The 18,465-nt window shown below is 39.4% G+C and overlaps 1 protein-coding gene across 1 annotated transcript in view; it reads right to left on the reverse strand.

Moving 5' to 3' along the window:
• SLC37A1 (solute carrier family 37 member 1) overlaps positions 1 to 17,835 on the reverse strand; it is a 38,499-nt gene extending 20,664 nt beyond the window's left edge. Inside the window, exons 1-9 of the mRNA XM_078390526.1 lie at positions 17,425 to 17,835; positions 17,125 to 17,276; positions 13,941 to 14,147; positions 12,533 to 12,614; positions 9,403 to 9,517; positions 8,101 to 8,179; positions 5,893 to 6,028; positions 1,947 to 2,023; positions 442 to 608 (exon numbers count right to left, since the gene is read on the reverse strand). Of these exons, the coding sequence (XP_078246652.1) occupies positions 442 to 608; positions 1,947 to 2,023; positions 5,893 to 6,028; positions 8,101 to 8,179; positions 9,403 to 9,517; positions 12,533 to 12,614; positions 13,941 to 13,996 (712 nt within the window). The 5' untranslated portion in view covers positions 13,997 to 14,147; positions 17,125 to 17,276; positions 17,425 to 17,835. The remainder of the gene's footprint in view (positions 1 to 441; positions 609 to 1,946; positions 2,024 to 5,892; positions 6,029 to 8,100; positions 8,180 to 9,402; positions 9,518 to 12,532; positions 12,615 to 13,940; positions 14,148 to 17,124; positions 17,277 to 17,424) is intronic.
• Positions 17,836 to 18,465: the final 630 nt, after the last annotated feature.

Below are 18,465 nucleotides of genomic sequence, written 5' to 3' on the forward strand. Positions count from 1 at the left end.
AATCGGGCATGTGGATGCCTAGGCGTAACACTGTGAATTTCTGCAAGTGTAATTTTATGTTACTGCAAGAATAGGATTTCAGCCAATAATGAAAAATGCTTATTACTATTAAATGGATATGCTTCTGTCTGCATGTAATACAGTGTTATAGTATTTGGACTATATGAAATAGAAGTAATCCATAAAATTAATTTAGACTTGCAACCACAACTGATGAGAGTGAAATTTGAGAATTACATACACATTTTTGCCCCATTTCCTCACTTACTTTTCACCTCAACCCCTTTGTTTTATTTTTGCACATTCTGAAATTTATGCTGGAGTTGTTGTTTTACAGACAGAAGGGGGGGGTTCTGTGTTATGAAGAAAAAGAGTTGATAAATCATATTATTCCAGCTGAGAACATATTTTGCATACATTAATTTCAATATAGGCACTTACGTTCAATAAGAAACAGGAAACAGACGATCCCCATTAGAGATATTATAATGCCAGGCACAATGAATGACAGACCCCAGCAAGTAGACACCCAGTAGCCAGCTATTAAAGATCCCAAAATATTCCCTACTGAAGTATGAGAGTTCCACAATCCCATTATCAGTCCTCTCCTAAATCAAACAAAAGGGAAAAAAATCTTTGTTAACCTCATCAACACTAATGGTAAAACACAGAATCATTAGTGCATTTAAATCCCAATTCCTTCAAATTCTTCTTTGGGGTACCATCTAGGCAAATGCAGTGCTGGGTTCTATGTAATTCTCAGCAGCCGCCTGAGATGAAAGATAACATTCCTATTCCCCCTGCTTCATTTACAAAAGTCAACCAGACTAGTGGCTGAATTTTGGCTCAACATGGATGATGGTACAATATTATCCACTGCACCTGACAATACTGCAGGCTTGTTTATGGGAAGGAGAAAGACTGCACAGCAAACACACTTTGGTCTTCCAGCACCTCAGCCCACTTGGCTACTGTTGTATTTGGCACCTGCTCCAACAATTGCTGTAATGCAGTAGCAGCAACATAATGCCTGCTGGAGGGCATGACCTGGTGCTTGGTCGAAAGTCTTTCCTAATAGCACTGTGTGCTTGTGAAATGTTGCAGGGAGACAAATAGGTGATCCAGCCAGCCAACCTAGACTGCCAAGAACTACTGGCATGTCAGTTTAGGAGGACAAAGACTGGTGATAAGGCCAGAACCAACCCAAACAGTGACTAAAATCCTATTGTGCAACTGTGTACACGCAACTTGAGGTTGCACCTGCAGTAGATGCACTAGTGCTGAGGTGGAAGTGCAAACCCCAAAGCACTTCCACCAATTAACTGCACAATCAGTGTTGTGAGGGGCATGCAAGATTCCTTGTTGCTGGGTGTAATGCCTGGCCCATTTATGCTGGCATAGCGTTGTGTTACATTGGCGCAAACAGGATAGTGACCAGTTTGTGCAAGTGTAAGAAGTAGTAGCTACCAGAGGCCAGCCCTGGTACTAGTCCCTGCAGTCCAGAAATACAGGGTCTCTCCATGTGCATTGGTTCTGTACACAGTGAAACAGCAGATGGGAACTGATAGGTCATCTGAATGAACAGTGCAATATGTATGGTTGGCTAAATCAAAGGAGCTCTTTTCTCAGGATGTGTTTCAGGAGAGCATGCCTGGAATGTGCCATTATGCCTATGTGTAAACTTCCCTGCAACAATATATTACATTACTGTTTCCCCACTTTAAACTTTAAATCTCTTAAATACCATTTTCTTTATTACCTATCAAAGAAATAATATTTAATAGCACTATTTTACAGAAGAACATAGCATTTATGATTTACGACTACTCTTGCAGGCAGGTGGGCACTTGAGTTACTGGCAAGTCAGACTTGATTGTTCAGAGTGAGTAATGTCTGACCAAATAGCCCCACATCTGCCCCAAACAAACAGATTATAGAAGGCTTACCTTCCTTTCCCAAACCAGTTGCCAATGCAGGTAACCACACTCGGCCAGCCAGTGGTTTGCACAAAACCGTTAGCTATCTGAAAAATTAAAAAATGAGTAATCATTATTCTGAAGCAAGCACTTCACAATCCAACAAATCATCACTAAGCACAGCTTTCAAAATTGATTGAACTTAACAACAAAATTCATGGTTTGGCTTTTAAAAACAAAGATTCTATTACATTATTTACAAGTACACGATAGCAGGCAGTCTTCAGCTTTGCTGATCATTTTCCTAGCCTCCCTCTGTTTCAGCCCTGTATTCCTCAAGAGACTATTCTTCCTTGCCAGATTCAGATCCCCCTGAACCTTTTGGAAGGCTCAGAGGCATAGATGTTTCCCATTCAAAGAAAGGACTGATTACTTGCAACCTTGCATTGCATTCATTTTCTGGCTCCCTAAGAAGTAAGACTTGGCAGAGGTTGCAATGCAAAATGTTCAGAGCAATGCAAATTAAGGAAGACATCACATTATGCATGATTTAGGACTGAACAGAGCAGAATTATGTCAGACTGATGGCTAAAAAATTAAATTTGGGAGTGGTAAGCAGGAACTTACATGATTGCTGTAGCCAACAGATGATGGAATCACAGTAACTTGTTCCATCTTTCAGGTGACCCTTACATTTGCAGTAAAGGCAGCCTCAAGATGGGGTCAGGGGCCCTGCTCTGCCCCAGTCATCAGGCATCTATGATTTAGGATCTATATCCCAATTACCAAAGAACACATCTGCCTGATTAGTCAGATTACTCCTCAAACTCTCTGTGACTTGTACTGGTCCATATCATTAGGGACAAAAGGTGGCAATCCTTTCTCTAGTCCTGAGGGCCTTTCCTTATTGAAGGGTGCAAGTGACGTTATCCAGGAGGCTGTCTATGTAAGACATCATCAGCTGTCAGGGGGATTTGATCCTTTTCTTTTCCAAGGGCTTGGCTTGGTGGCTTGGCTGCAGCAAACTAGTGCAGGCTAAACAGGGTCACTCAGAGTTGGGTGGCAATCCCACAGCCCATGTGGTGAGATCTTCGCATTCTCATGGCACAGCAACCCAATTTGGTCCATTGTATCTTTTAGAGATTTTTTTTTAAAAGGCCTCCTCCTAAAAGCAGGAGGAAACAAGAAGAGACAAACTAGGGAATTTGTTTCTTTTCTTTTTCTTTTTCTTTTTTTATACTTCAGGAAGCCAACTTGCTTTGCCAGGGACAGAAAAAGCTTTTTTTTTAAAGGGGGGGGGAATCATCATCTTGCCAGGCACCTCATTTCCAGTGATTGCACATGCTAGAAATGAACCAAAACAGAGCAATTCTACCTGCACCAAACAAGTAAAGACAGCTGATAGGGAAGGTGCTGGTAGGAACACTCTTGGGGGCAGGCTGGTTCACTCCAACAAAGACATCGCCTGATCACTGGCTTTAGGAGCAAACCAGCCCATTACTGCAGTGGGGTATGTGCCTTGTAGGCACCCCTGACTAGAAACATGTGATTTCACCCTTCAGCTCTTTAATCTGTATCTAGTTCTGGGAATTAGCTCCTAGATCCTAGGTAATTAAAGTATACACACACTATGGATGAAATCTCATTTATGACTCATCATCATGGCATAAGACTCATCAGCCTCATGCCATGTGATTTACAGGAGAGGATTTTATCCCAATACAAGATGAAGGCTGCCTTTTCATTAATCTGGATTAAAAATATTTTCCTTTACAATCCGAGTTTCAAGTAATACTATTTCTGAAAAAACAGCACTATTTATTGTACTCTAACTTGCCTCTGAAACTGAACCCTTTTATCTACTTACACAGTAAAAAACAAAACAAAAAACAAAACAAAACAAAACAAAACACCAAATTTAACAGGAGAATACTAAAATATTTCCCAGGAGCAAATGATACAATCCCAAATGCTTAGAGGGCAACAAAGCCTTGTGGTTTTGCCATTAATGTGAAATTGCCATTAACAGTTGTGGGGATAGAGATACATTGTAACTGCTTATAATTTCTGAACTATAAAAAGGATCTATCTGAAGGTAGAAAATGAAAGGTCCTCCTACGTACAGTTAATAGCATGTCATTAAAACAGGGGATCCCTAGAGTGCCGAAACACTTTTGATCACATCCTGGGCTCTTCAGACCTCCTACAGTTTGCAAATTAGCTTGCTTTGTTTGATGATTTATAAATCTGTGTTTATGAGGAAGTAAACTTGGCTTCATTTGCAACTATTTGCTCACACACAAAGGTCTGCTGGAATCACATCTCTGCAAACATAATATCAGCTTCCACTGATAAGTGATCTAATATGTAATTTAACCTTCAGGGACTGACCTAAACAATGCCAGGTAACTACAAATATAAATCAGCTCCGTTGGTTGTTCAACAAAATTATTGAGTTCAGAACACTAATGTACAACTTGAAAACAACTGAGAAACTTTAAAAGTACACTTGTAAATGCTAAATTACCTAAAGGCAAAGAATATTATATCACGGACAGTCCTGTCAGCATTGCCCAGCTCTGACTTGCTGCAAACAAATAATCAATACAGACCAGGTGTTTATAAACTTGACAGATTAAATTTTCTGAATTGATCTTTACACCTGAGCAAGCAATGCTGTTGCTATGCAGAAACTTCACTAATGCTAGATTCTTTCGGAACCACATGTTTTCCTCAAGTTTAATCTCATTAAACACATAGGCTAGTCACATGAAACCCTGGAACGCTTCTTAACATGCATCTCTTTTAGACCTACCATTAGATCTCACAAGGTACACCAGGTTTTTTTGTGCTGAAAACAATGACAACGGTACCATCGGGATGTATATGTAAACTAAAACTTGTTAAGGCCGTCCATCAGAGCCACATTTGACTTCAGCAGAAGAACATTATTAAAAATAAGGAAATCAAAAGAAGTAGTCAAGAGCATCAAGGATAATAAAGATCACAGGAGAAGACAATTCAACTCTTTATTTTATAAGCTGTAGGGGCAAATATCTGTCTTTGAATTAACATTTTCAGAAAAGAGGGTTCAAGAAAGTGAACTGAACAGTGGTCAAAGTTGAAGTTCTAGACCTTCTAGACAAACTGAAAACAATCACCTGCTACATATAACCAAATGAGAGTTTTTACGGAACTCAGATGTGAAACTGTTGGTGTTCTAATAGAAATGGGTGATTGTAAAGTTGACAATATGATTTTAATTAAAAAAACAGACAGGTATTTGCAGAACCAACCAAAGTTTTATGCCTTGTCTAGGTGGACAGTATTATTGAAAATAAACAATCAAGAAATACAAACAAAGACATGCCCTGCAGAAGATGAATCAATGTAAGTTGTGAGAAGCTATGTCCTCTCTCACTAACCTCTCCAAGTTCCTAAAATAAAACAAGAACAATGTAGATAGGATGACCCAGAAGTCATGGTCTACTTAAAATTTTGAAACTGCAGTTTAAAGTAATGCATATTGTGGGTGGTGGAGATTCAAATTTTATATATGTGCTGAATGACTTAATCTAGCCAGAAAAGAACTCATGAGATTGTTATGGGTGGCCACCAAGCTAGTTAGTTGGTAAAAGGCCTTAGACAAATTTATGGAGAGGTATTATTGCTGAAGACGTCTGTACTACCTCCTCTATCAAAAGACAGAATGCTGTTCTATGGAAGTGGAATACAAATTGAACAATAGTACTGGATTTATGTTTTGCTTATGGGCTTCACAAAGGCATCTGGTTGGCTAGTAGGGGAACAAAATGGTGGACTAGATGGGCCTTTGGTGTGATCCAGTAAATCACTTCTAATTTTCAGAAAGTGCGATTAAATTGACTTTAGTTGAAGGAAGGCAGTTTCTTATATCCTTGCGCTATAATGGGAATTTTAATGGAGATAAGAGAAAAATAAACACAGGTGGGCCTACCTGAGCCACAATGTAGAACCATAGACTGTGTATGTTGTAGAAATAGCCAAACCCAAACATTGCAGTGAAGAGTCCACTGGCAAACATTCCTCCTGTGAGATAATATCGGATAGGCAAACGCTCTCCTATTACGCCACTTTGGAATAAGGCAAGAGAGAGATTTATTTTTAATCCATATTAAACAAACTCTTTCTGATAGAATCCTATAAGTTTTAAGGTTTTACATGAGAATTTATTTGATGAGTTATAATCAAAATCCACAGTATAATGGTGTCACTGACAAAACAGTAGCATTGCTACAAAACTCCATTTCAAGAATAGTGGTGCTTTTAAAAATTTCTTTGGTTTTTTTTTTTAAGTGACACCAGAGTGCAAGTTCCTCCATCACTGAGCACAGACACATCACTGTATCTAATGCTGCACTAATTGATGTCTGACAGCAAAATGGATGTTTCCCTTTTCACCCTCCAGCCCTCTGTATCTTCCCAAAACTAGACTTCAGGAATAGGTTTTGAAGGGACATGGGAGGTCTCATGTGCAGACCGGGATCATGCCCTGCTCACTTCTGCTGATGGAGGCAGTTCTCTCAGTGGAAATGCAATGCAGCATCATCCTGGCCAGATGCATTTGTCACTGAAAGTCAAGCTCGAGCAGCAAGTGGACAAAAGAACACGCAAATATTTTGTTGCACTATCTAATCTCATTTCTTCCAATAGCTGATCTGGGTGTCTTAAGGAGCACAAATAGGATCCAGTTGTTTCTAATACAAACTGGTGAAAATGTCCTGCCATTGGATAATCAATCCCAATCTCTTCACAATCTAAGAAAGTGTCAGAAAAGAGTTGTTAAGAGGTTGAGCAGCACACAAAAAACTGAGGGGCTCCATAGAGGCTGAGTTAAAAGCAAGTATATAAAACTGCATCTTTGACCTCCTAAACCAAATCCCTATACAGATAATCTCCTTAAATTTATAGGATGACCATTAAATTATTTTTCCCCTGTTCAATACCTAAATCCAATTTTTCTAATTAACTCTTCAACAACTTTCCCCCTCTCCTAGTTAGCTCAGCCCTCCAATCTCTTCTCCACCTCAAATAATGAACTATTTATCCTCACACAATGTTCCTTTCCTTTTTCATGTCCTACTGCACATGCTCATCTGTGAGTGTGTGTGCGTGCACATCTACAACTCTCTCTTCTACCCTTCCCCAACCCTCTTGTTATTCCCAATTGCCTTCCTGCCCAATTGCTCTCCAAACTTCTGCTGCATCTCCAAGTTCTCCAGTAATATCCAACCCCCATGCCGTACTCTGTGCTATTCTTCCTCTTTCCCTGTGGTCCCAGTCCCTTGTGTCATTCCCATCATCCTCCATAGTCCTTCCTGCCTGTGTTTTAACAAGCAGTGGTTTACCTGGGGTCATACAGCATCCCACGCAGTCCCAGAGAAATTAAGATGGTGGGACAGCTAGCACTGGGCTTAACAGTATATCTAAACTAAGAGTGGGGTGTTCACAAATTCCTGTTTTCTTAAAAACTTCCCCTCTTCGTTTGTATCTCAGAGCAAATCCTTTCACTTGTTGCTTGGTAAGAAGAATAAGGGCAAATACATTGATGACATTTCGGTGCCAGGTCAAAACCTTCCTGTTCCAGAAGGCTTTTAATTTGAAATAACATCAACTGTGGGTCCTGATGGCAATTTTAATTGTATTTTAATCATTTTATCTTTTATTGTATTTTATTGAATTTTGATTGTTGTAAGCCGCCCAGAGACCTTTGGGTAGAGTGGGCGGCATATAAGCTAAACAAACAAACAAACAAACAAACAAACAAACAAACAAACAAACACACACACACACACACACACACACACACACACACACACACACGAACGAGGTGGCACTTAAATGAAATCAATCAGTTCATGTTAGCAATAAAGACAGGATTTTAGCTCTTGGATCAACTTTAGCTTTGTTGTGTTATTATGACATGGAATACTTTAGATTCCTGATCCAAGGTTGCAACACGTACACATTTCTCAACTTTTGTCTGTTTTTAAAACTAGTCTCTCCAGTGTTTTCAAGACACACCGGAAGCAAGCATAGCAATGAAAAGGTTAAGCAGTCCTAAGTACTCCCAACCATTTGAAACTACAATGCAGCTGTTTTTTAAAAAAGAGGGGGAAAAAGAAAGAGTAATGGTTTATTTTACCTCAGGTACATTCCAACGGCATAAGCACATAAGAATGAATAGTCCAGGGCTCCCAGTAACTGCTTGTAGTTACTCTTATCTACAGAAACATGTAATGGTTCATAAGATTGACTTTGCATCTCAGATAATGTTTGAAAACAGCAATAATTAATAGTAATTAACTATTTGATATATGAGACATATTCTTTCTTTGCATAACTTCAAAAAGGACTTTCGGCAAGTAAAACAAAAATAGTTGGCTCCCTGAGAAAACTGTACTGAAAACTGGAATGCTACACTAGTAACTTTTATGGGTAAAGTTTACAATCTGACATAATGGATAAAAATAATACTACAAAGTCATCAATGTAGTGTAGGGTAGTGTAATAATGCTGGACTAGGACTCAGGAGATCGGGGTTAAAATCCCCGTTCAGCCATGGAAACTCACTGAAAGGCGTTACTAGTAAAACACCTCTTAGATATTTCACGTGCCTTGTCATTAGTAAGAATCGACATAAGGTACACTACAACATCCTAGACCTTTTGGAACAGAAATGTATGAAGCCTATATGTAACATTTGTATTTGCATGTAATATTCACCAATGCTCTTGAGCTTCACACTAACCTATATGATGCGTTTGGCTTCAGTACATGCCTGGAAGTGCAGACGTGGGAAGAATGGGGGCAAGAATCCCATTTTGGCTTCTTTAAATACTATCATAACCCAGTGAGGGAGCCAGATACATAAATTCTGTCTGTACAGTCTGATGCTTTGAAAAATCCAGGGCCTAGTTTGAGTATAGATACACATGTAAGCTCTGTGTAAACCTGAATGTACAGAGGTAGATGTGATCAGTGGGCATGATCACATTCTTTCACCATGCATTTAGGCACTGAACATGAGTATGTCCTGGGAAAGTTACTATTTGTGTCATGATTAACGTTACTCACATAAGGTAAAATAGAAAAGAGAAACAGAATGTGGAATTAACTTTATAAGATGCATTTCTTCAGAAGAGTCCAAGGCAGCTAACACAATTCAATTAAGAACAATGAGGCTAATGTATGCTACACAGCCACATCACAAAGAAATTTCAACAAATTATAATTTAAGTCCCATATTTGAAAACCTCTGTTAAATATTCCTAATGCCTGTTCCTGGATGTATTTTCCTACTCTTATCAATAATTAACCAGTCAAAGTACGATTTTCAGGCATTTCAAATGGAGCTGCAGAACAAGAACAAATAACGTTTTCCTACAGCATAATTCACTTCATCTCGTCCAAACTGCAAGGAGAAAAAAAAATATCTGCTACTCACCAAATGGCTCCCAGCCGCAGTGTGACTCATTAGATAACCTCTTAATAGGCTGAATCTGGATGGCATGTTCTTTGTCAATAACGTGTGAGGTAGTACAGTGTTTATGCAGTTCTCCCTAAATTAGATTTCAAAATCTAATTATTACTGTATGACTGGTACAGGTTTTTTTACTGATTTTAATAATACTGCTGGATAGCTCAGTGGTTTAGGTCTTTGGCTGCAGAGCCAGAGGTTGGGAGTTCGATTTCACACTGTGCCTCTTTGACAGCTATGTAACATTTTGAACAGTCTGAATATATAAGACACTCTGGCATGTACTTAAAAAAAACCTCAAATACATACTTTTTTTAACAGACTGCAAACTACAGTGGTATGATACAGAAGGTGTGCATTTTTGTACTTTATAAAAGGCAGGCTAAGAGAAGACATCTTCTTTTAGAAGTCAACTGGATAACCCACAGTTTTCTGGCAGCACAGTTTTCTCTTAAAATCGGTCCTTGTTCTGGGACCGCCTTGTCTGAGAACCAAAGAGTGAGGCTTTCCCACTCCTGGTTGCCATCATGCCACTGAATTTTGCTACTGTCAGTGAGAGAACAAGTGAGGACCCAGGTGTGCAAAACTCAGACCTTCCTACGTTGCCTATTCCTAGAAGAATTTTCAAATGAGGAGTGTCAGATATGAGTGATCCACTTATAGGTAATACCTGTGCCCACAGCAAATAAGATACCCCCGTTTCATAGGAAATCAGCAGTTGTGGTGCAGTTGGTTAAACTGCAGTTCAGGACTGCCGCTCAGTCCTGATGGGTTCAGGTAGCCATTTGAGGCTGACCCAACTTTTTATCCTTGTGGGGGTGGGGCAGTGAGTCACCTGCATAATTAAAAACTGTAAACCTTCCAAAGAGTGTTTTAAGTGCTATGGAGCAGTATATAAGCAGCACACTAGGCTTTTTTTAAAAAAAAACTTTTTTTTCTTGTCGAAAGGAAAGAAATGTGGGCTGAACCCATTATTACTCCCTTCTCTTCCACAGTAATCCAAATAGGAGTAATTGTTAACTCTCACAGAAATCAAGATGATTTGCAATCAGCTTATGCATTTGACTTTGATGGCAACTAAGTGCATTTTCTAAAGATGGACTGGGGCTAGAGTATTGGGTAGCATTTATAGTGTTTTATGTTTCCACAAGCGAGTCTTATTTTTACCGTGGTCATAGTAATCCTGATATTTCTGTTTCCTAAGTTGACTGACTGACATTGAACTGAACGCATTGAGTGACCAATATGCTTAAGACAAGTGGTACAGAAATACAGTACAGTGGTGCCTCACATAGCGATCGCTCCGTTTAACGAAGAAATCGCTTTGCAACGCTGTTTTTGTGATCACAAAAGCGATCGCTTTGCGATGTTCCCTATGGAGAAAATTCACTTTGTGATGATCGCAGGGAAGCGATCATCGCAAAGCCCCCATTTATGGCCAGCTGATCTGCGGTTCCAAAATGGCCGCTGGGTAAACAAAATGGCAGATTCCTCGCTTAAGAGGCAGAGAAAATGGCCGCCGTATGGAGGATTTTCGCTTAAGGTTAGTTTTGAAGCTCATAGGAACACATTAAAGGTGTTTCAATGCGTTTCTATGGGCTTTTTAATTCCGTTTAGCAATGAAATCGCTTAGCAACGTTTTTCCCTGCACGGATTAACATCGCTGAGCGAGGCACCACTGTATTGCATTGGTAAAATGGATGTATATTATTGTCCAGGACCTTAACACTGGATATTTTGGTGTGTGTTTGTTCCTCTGTAGCATTGATTGTTGGTACTAAAACTACTCCATAGAACTGGTAATTCAGGAGACATTAATTTATTAAATACCTTTCTTTTCTCCCAATAGAGGGACCCAGCATATCATAATGTTTAAAAAAAAACACAGTTGAAACAGTTAAAAATACAATGAAGAAAACCATAGACTTTTCTTTCATCTCTTCCTTTAATATGTAGTAAACAGGTAACATTTTGTTACTTTTGTTTAATGAATGAAGAAAAACTGCAGAAACCTACACTACCTGGTACAGTCATTAGAAACAGACTTTTGGGCCCTCAAAAGTTATTGTGCTACAACGTCCATCATCACCAGCATGACAAGTGGCCAGGAACGACAAGAATTATAGTCCCAACAAATATGGGGAGCAAAACTGGTTAGAAGGTTGGACTAGAAGTAAGGAGTCCTTGACCTTACCCAGCCAGGAAGATGTACAGTAGCTGATTTCTTAAAACCAGCCTTCTACATAAACACTGTGGAAAGGGTGGAAGAATGAACTATGTAATCTCATGCTGAGCTCCTTAAAGGATGAGAGGGGTGTTTATATAAATAATAGAACAGAGGAAGTGAGTGACTGATAAAGGGGATAGGACAGGAATTCGATTTCATGAGATGTGGAGTTGTTCACCCCTGGCTGAAATTCTAGCCACAACATACCATTGCAGTCTTAGTGGTAGCTGGACATAATTAGACTGGTAAGTAAAATTGGAAGTGTGTCTTAACTGGAACCAAAAACATTGCATCTTTTTCCTTGCCTTTGCATACATAAGTCTTTATATGGACGTTTTTATAATTGTGTATATACTGGCAATGAAACATGTAGACATTCATACAAATTGAAGGTCCAGTAGAACTTCAGTCATATATCAGTCCATAATATATACTGTGTTTTCCCAAAAATAAGACAGGGTCTTACATTAATCTTTGCTCCAAAAACACATTAGGGCTTATTTTCAGGGGATGTTTTAATTTTTTTAATGTACAACAATCTACATTTATTCAAAAACAACCATGTCATCTTCTTCTGGTTGATGCACAATGCTGCACAATAATGGAGGGTGGAGTTTCACTTAAGTGGGGCATATTTTGGGGGTGGGGCTTTTTTGACAAGCATCCTGAAAATCATTTTAGGGCTTATTTTCAGGGTAGGACTTATTTTCGGGGAAAACAGGGTAGGCTTCTGTACTTTTATTACTGCACGGCAGGTATGGTGTTATTACATTCCATTGTATATAACAATAAAACTTTTATAAAACATAAAAATGTACTTCCTTGTTTGAGCTCAACAGGATGCCAGGAAGTCATTTCCTTGTTACTTACCTTAACGATACTGATGGGCTTCCGTGACAAGTGGAAACTAACATACAGTGTAAAAGTCAAGACAAAGGTGAAAGCCCTGTACCTGTAACAGAACAAACATTCCATGTTTTGCAGCTCTTTTATGTGCCAGAAGTATTTTTCCAATCATTTTAGATCTGTTCAATTGTTACGTCACTTTTCTCACTTATCTGCATTCTACGTGATGTTAAGACTACTCAAACAAGAGTGTAAGATTAAATAAACTAGATCCTGTATTGCACAATCCTTTACAAATGTTCTGCCAATAAAAAGGCCATTGAAATTAATTGCTATATGGAAATACCACGTTTCCCCAAAAATCCCACAGGGTCTTATATTAAGTTTTACTCCAAAAAACGCATTAGGGGGATGTTTTATTTTGTTCATGTACAACAATCTATGTTTACTCAAATACAGTCATGTCATCTTCTTCTGGTTGCTGCACAAGGGTTGAGGGCGGGCTTTCACTTAAGTCGGGCTTATTGGGGGGGTAGGGCTTATATTACAAGCATCCTGAAAAATCGTATTAGGGCTTACAGTGGTACCTCACTAGACAATGACCTCGTAAAATGATGAATCTGCATGACGATGAGGTTTTGCGATCACTATAGCGATTCGCAAAACAGTGATTCCAATGGGGGATTTTCGCTGGACAATTTGGTCCGTACTTCGTGGACCGTATTTTTTACAAGACGACGATTTTTACAGCTGATCGGCAGCTTCACAAAATGGCTTCCCTGTGTTTTTGGGACCCATGCTTCGCAGGACAGCCATTTTAACAGCTGATCGGCACTCACAAAATGGCTTCCCTATGGGCAATCTTCACAGGACAATGATGTATTTTCCCCATTGGAACACATTAAATGGGTTTTAATGTATTCCAATGGGGAAATGGTTTTCGCATGACGATTTCGCTAAACAGCTATTTCAATGGGATGGATGTATTATCATCGTCATGCGGAACACCACTGTATTTTTAGGTTAGGTCTTATTTTCAGGGAAACAGGGTAACTTTGTTATCATGTCTAAAAGATACAATAAAGAAGGATATTTACCCTTATGTAGGGACCAATGTTCAAACCTGCCAACTTGATTCTATCCCTAAAACAAAACAACTAAGCACTTGCAAGCTTCAAGAATAACTGTGTTCCACCTCAAAAGCTGTATGACAGACACCACTCTGAACAGAAACCTAGTTCATATCTAAATGCATATTTGATTAAGAGGAAGTCCAAATCAGATCAGATCAAATTCATAAAAGACTAAGGGGGGCAAATGTGTGGGTGGCCCACCAAATGCTGTTGGATTACAATACCCATTGTGCTATGCAGCCTAGCTGCAATCCTGAGGTGGCTACGCATTTCTCACCTGTTGATAGAATGTAACTTACCACTGGTCTCTAGTAAATGAAGTGAGGAGATGAATCCCAGGTGGAAGGTTAGCCATTTACTCAACTACCAGGTTGACGGTTTGGTTATTCAGGGGTTTCAGACACTTGTTCCCAATTTTCAGTACAACGAAGTGTCACATTGACCACAGTTCTTTATGTTTCTTCCTTGATGTTATCAACCATTGCTTCGAGTGGCTAATTCTTCTCCTGCGTGCACAGAAAGAGTGTGTAAAAGTTACTCATCATTTAGAGACATTTGTCTAGTAATTATAATAATCATAAGCTGTCAAGTCAATTCTGACTGATGGTGAACTTTTTCAGGGTTTTCCTGGTAGAAAACAGAAATGGTTCACCATTCCCTTCTTCCATGTGCGCCCTGAGACTGTGCAGCTTGCCTAAGGAAAGGACACACAGGCTAGTTCTACCTACAGGAGGCACAGTGGGGAATCAAACTCCCAAACTCCGGCTCTACAGCCTGATACCTACTCCACTGAGCTATCCAGACAACCAATAACTTCATGTTGTCAAGTCAATTCTGACTTATGGTGACCCTTTCCATGGTTTTCTAGACAAAGAATACACAGATGTGGTTACCATTCCCTCCTTCTGTTGGCACTCTGGGACTGTCCAGCTTATTCCAGGCTACATAGGCTGGCTCTTCTCCCAGGAGTCACAGAGAGGAACTGAATTCTCAACCTCTGGCTTCATAGCCAGATACCTAAACCACTGAGCTATCCAGCCAGCTGTAGTAACTTTGTGAGAACATGTCCTACAGAAATAAAATATGACACAATAATTTTAATACAAAGATACAAATTCCTAGACAGTGAAATGTTGTTTGTAGGTAATGAAGATATTTCCAGTTTTTCCTTTAGTATATAGTCCACCAAAACACAGCATCCTCAGGCTTAATAGTGAGTCCACCAAACTGCCTTTGAAGCAATAGCTGTGGGCTATAAACCTGTTGTTGTTCTCCAGAAATGTCAACTATATACATTTGCAAAATATACATTGTTCCAAAATACTCTAAATTAAAAACAAAATATCACAGTGTTGATTTGGTGGCAGAAATGCCAAGACATGCTTTTTTCAAGTTGGTATTTTTTTTTTATTTGTTCATTTTCAGCTAGTACATTAACCCTTGATTGACTGTACATCATAACATGGAAATGGTAATTGGGGAAAAGACACAACAGTAGGTTTCTGTTATACTTCTTGAGACTCTGTGATATACTAGACAGAGTAGGATACAGCAAACATAGGTTCAAATCCCTGTTTGGCCATTGAATTTCACAAGGGGTGGCAATGGTTTAACAACCTCCTAAATATGTCTCATATCTTGAAAACCCTATTAAGTGAGTGTTCTACTTTACTGCTTTGAATGTGTTTCGGTGTTGCTTTTTTAAACCATTTTTAGTGTGGTATGTGTTGATGATCCTTTCAGTACTGCATACTCACCGTTGTTAGCTTTACAAACTGTCTTTTAATGTTGTGAATTGCCTTGGGTCCTTTTGTAAGGAGAAAGGAGGGATAAAAATATAATAAAATAAATAAGATCCCTATAACATGGATGCAATTTGACAGCATGCCATTAAAGAAAACACCTGTCTTGGCATGATATTGCTGTTGTTATATGCATCAAGTCAGGACTGACTTATAGTGACCCTAATAGGGGTTTCAAGGTAAGTGAGATATTTAAGGAGTGGTTTTATCAGTTCTCTTATCCCAGTGAGTTTCCATGATTGTTTGGAGATTCAAACCCTGTTCTCCAGGGTCCTAACTAGAGATGGGGGCTCGCGGTGGATCAGCCACTCTTCGACCTGTGCCCCTAATAGCTGAGAAGCTGGCAGAAATTCAACAAGTTTAAATTTCCCAGCAAGGCAGTGGGTGATTAGAGACGTTTCCTCTGCTACATGTTTCCCCATCTGTAGCCAGTACAGATAAGGGAACCTTGTCCAAAAAAGAGGTGGTGACCCCAGAACAAAATGGCTTTACTACAAAAATCCACTTCAGTGCCTACTGTGTGCTTCTTTCTTCATTTAATAACATTATTTGCAGCTTGTAAAACAATAATAGAAAAACTGAACAACACAGGAAGAACAAGCCAGTGAAAGACCAAGTAATTTGATTGACTTTAAAAGTTAATTCTTCCCCAGAAGCAGGCCACAGGACTGGACAATTTCCTTTACAATAATCAGAAGAGCAGGTAACAGAGAAGCTACAATTTATCAGAAAATCCATCTTCCACCCAACCAATTTTTGACCTTTTATGATAAGATGTTGTTGTTTAGTCGTGTCCGACTCTTCGTGACCCCATGGACCAGAGCACACCAGGCCCTCCTGTCTTCCACTGCCTCCTGGAGCTGGGTCAAATTTATTCTGGTAGCTTTGATGACACTATCCAACCATCTCATCCTCTGTTGTCTCCTTCTCCTCTTGCCCTCACACTTTCCCAACCTCAGAGTCTTTTCTAGGGAGTCTTCTCTTCTCATGAGATGGCCAAAGTATTGGAGCCTCAGCTTCAGGATCTGTCCTTCCAGTGAGTGCTCAGGGTTGATTTCCTTTAGAATAGATAGGTTTGTTCTCCTTGCAGTCCAGGGGACTCTCAAGAGTCTCTTCCAGTACCACAATTCGAAAGCATCAATTCTTTGGCGGTCAGCCTTCTTTATGGTCCACCTCTCATTTCCATACATCACTACAGGAAAAACCATAGCTTTGACTATGCGGACCTTTGTCGGCAAGGTAATGTCTCTGCTTTTTAAGATGCTGTTGAAGTTTCTCATCGCTTTCCTCCCAAGAAGCAGGCGTCTTTTAATTTCGTGGCTGCTGTCACCATCAGCAGCGATCATGATAAGATAGTATACTATGAATTTCATATGTTTCATGTACAAAGCAAGTTGATTCCTGGTTCCTTTACATCGTTGTTCAGCAGAAAAATTAGGAACCAACTTTGCCCTTGGATCTCTGACCAAAGTTTTGAAAAACCAATATGTAGTTGTTAACTAAATTGAGTTTCTTAGAGACAAATTAAAAGGTATCCATAGAATCACAGATCATAGAATAATGAGGCTGAAAGTCCAACCCCCTGCTCAATGCAAGGATACAAATGAAAGGCTATCTGCCAGATGGTTGTCTAAATTTCTCTTATTCAGCTTGTGATCTACAACAATTCCAAAATCCTTACCGTTTGTAATATTGCTTAGCCAAATATCCCTCCTCTTGTAACTGTGTTTGATTTCTTTTTCTGGTTTTCAGCACAGGAACTTTGTTGTAGGCTAGGGTGTAAGTTTAGATGAAATTCTGGAAAACTCTTCTATTCTTTTCAGTGTGCAGAAACTACACAGTATCAGAATCAGAAAAATAATCAGAATCAGAAAAATCTAATAATTCTAATGACGCCTGCAAATATTTCCAATATTTGAGACTTAACTAGTGATGATTTATTTCTGAATTGGAAATAAATCTACAGAAAGTATGGACTCACTTCTAAATAAGATTAAGTTATGATGTAATTTCAAGTTTGGTCTCAAAACTTGCACCTTTCTTGTTAAAACCTGACATGATAAAAACATGCAACTGAAGAAAGATAACAAATGAAGCAGTGGGACTGTAGGATGTGGGAAACATATTCTAGAATACAGTAGTTGTGCTGATGCTGAGATCTCCAAATCCATTTATCAGAGGAAGGAGAAATTAAGGGGGAAAACTAGTGTTAAAACCAACATTTAATTTTAGCATAAATACATCAGTATACACTCTACCACCTGAAAAAGAGATGTTGTGTTGTTCTTTGCTGCCAAACTGCTTCCAGCTGATAGCAACACAATGAATAAGTTACCTCAAAAAGCTCTTAAAAGTCTTGTAAACTCAAAGCCATGGTTTCCTGTAGTTCAGCAGTTCCAACTTTGGGTCCCCAGATGTTCCTGGACTAAAACTCTCAGAAGCCTTCACCACTAACTGTCCTGGCCAGGATTTCTGGGACTTGTAGTCCAAGAACATCTGGAGAACAAAAGTTGGGAACTACTGCTGTAGTAGCTGAAATCAGAGATGTATTAACTCACGTCTAGGCCCACTTCAGCCTTTTACCCCACTACAGCTGATAGCCTGGCCATGGTACAATAGGTACCAGAACTGCAGTACATAGCCCTATATCCATTTTGAGGGCATCTTGAAGAACTCTATTAACATAGGAGCATTTGAGCACATGCAATCAAGGTAAAAAAGAAACATGATTTCCCCCCCCCCCCAGTCCCTGCAGGGCCCTTAGGCTTCAGCCTAGTTAGCCTTATGGATAATACAGCCTTAGCTGAAATCTTGTAGTAAGTCACAACTAGAGTAAGTCCACTGAATCAATGGAACTTACCAAGGAACTGATTCACGAAAACCCCACTGATTCAACTGGCCTACTCTGGTTGTGACTTACTGCTGGATTTCAGTCATTGACCCAATCCATCTCATAGTTGGCCTTCCCCACCACCACCGCTGCCCCCAACTTTTCCATACCTTGTATGAAAATGTACTCTAC

Source organism: Pogona vitticeps, chromosome 3 (assembly GCF_051106095.1).
Source record: "Pogona vitticeps strain Pit_001003342236 chromosome 3, PviZW2.1, whole genome shotgun sequence".
NCBI classification, from domain to species: Eukaryota; Metazoa; Chordata; class Lepidosauria; order Squamata; family Agamidae; genus Pogona; species Pogona vitticeps.